The sequence below is a fragment of the Carlito syrichta genome, unplaced genomic scaffold, assembly GCF_000164805.1.
Source record: "Carlito syrichta isolate Samal-C Ts95f unplaced genomic scaffold, Tarsius_syrichta-2.0.1 Scaffold307093, whole genome shotgun sequence".
NCBI lineage: Eukaryota > Metazoa > Chordata > Mammalia > Primates > Tarsiidae > Carlito > Carlito syrichta.
This window is the reverse complement of record NW_007251189.1, coordinates 205600-206405: the sequence shown is the minus strand read 5'-3', so window position 1 is coordinate 206405 and position 806 is coordinate 205600. Positions and strand designations below refer to the sequence as shown.

Genomic DNA, 806 nt, shown 5'->3' with positions numbered 1-806 from the left:
CCGAGGAGCCCGAGAGGGAGGAAGCCAGCGCGCGTCTCGCCGCGGGACGCGCGCAGCACACGGTTCCGCTCGGCGTGGCAAGATCTGGCTCCAAACTGCACCCGCAGGGGGCTCGGGGAGTGGGAGGACGCAGCGGAGGGGCCGGGGACAGAGCGGGCGGCCGGGGCCCGCGGAGGGCGGGGAGCCGAAGTTTGACTGCGTGCCATTGTGAGTGACCGTCTGTGCGTCTGTCTGCCGGGGCTCCACTGTGGCCGGCTGGGCGGCTTTCCCCGCCCAGGTCAGCGGCGTCCGGCACCTCGGCCGGGCCGGAGACCCCACCCCGGAGGCTCCCTCGTCCCCGGCGGGGGAGGGGTGCTCCCGGCCCCCTAAACCCGGTGTCTCTCTCCCCCGCAGATAACCCGGCGGCCAACTGGCTCCACGCGCGCTCCACGCGGAAGAAGCGCTGCCCCTACACCAAACACCAGACGCTGGAACTGGAGAAAGAGTTTCTGTTCAACATGTACCTCACCAGGGACCGCAGGTACGAGGTGGCCCGCCTGCTCAGCCTCACCGAGAGGCAGGTCAAGATCTGGTTCCAGAACCGCAGGATGAAAATGAAGAAAATCAACAAGGACCGAGCAAAAGACGAGTGACGCCCTGCGGGTGCGTGCGGAAAAGGGGGCGAGCCAGCGAGAGAGCGAGCGAGAGAGAGGGAGGGAGAGAGAGAGGGAGAGAGACCTGCCCGACCCCTGTTCCCTTCGCTCCCCGACCCGGGCCTCCACTGTCCCCGCAGAAAGCGGCTCCAAGCCTCTGTACCCCCCCCCCCC

At 68.7% G+C, this 806-nt stretch overlaps 2 protein-coding genes across 2 annotated transcripts in view; both read left to right on the top strand.

Annotated features, from left to right (window-relative positions):
• Positions 1–535, top strand: part of LOC103266217 (homeobox protein Hox-A10) — a 15709-nt gene extending 15174 nt beyond the window's left edge. The window contains exon 3 of the transcript XR_002482301.1: positions 394–535. The gene's annotated coding sequence lies outside the window, so the exon portion shown is untranslated. The remainder of the gene's footprint in view (positions 1–393) is intronic.
• HOXA9 (homeobox A9) overlaps positions 1–676 on the top strand; it is a 1895-nt gene extending 1219 nt beyond the window's left edge. Inside the window, exon 2 of the mRNA XM_008063842.2 lies at positions 361–676. Coding sequence (XP_008062033.1) covers positions 361–632 — 272 coding nt within the window. The 3' untranslated portion in view covers positions 633–676. The remainder of the gene's footprint in view (positions 1–360) is intronic.
• The last annotated feature ends 130 nt before the right edge of the window (positions 677–806 follow it).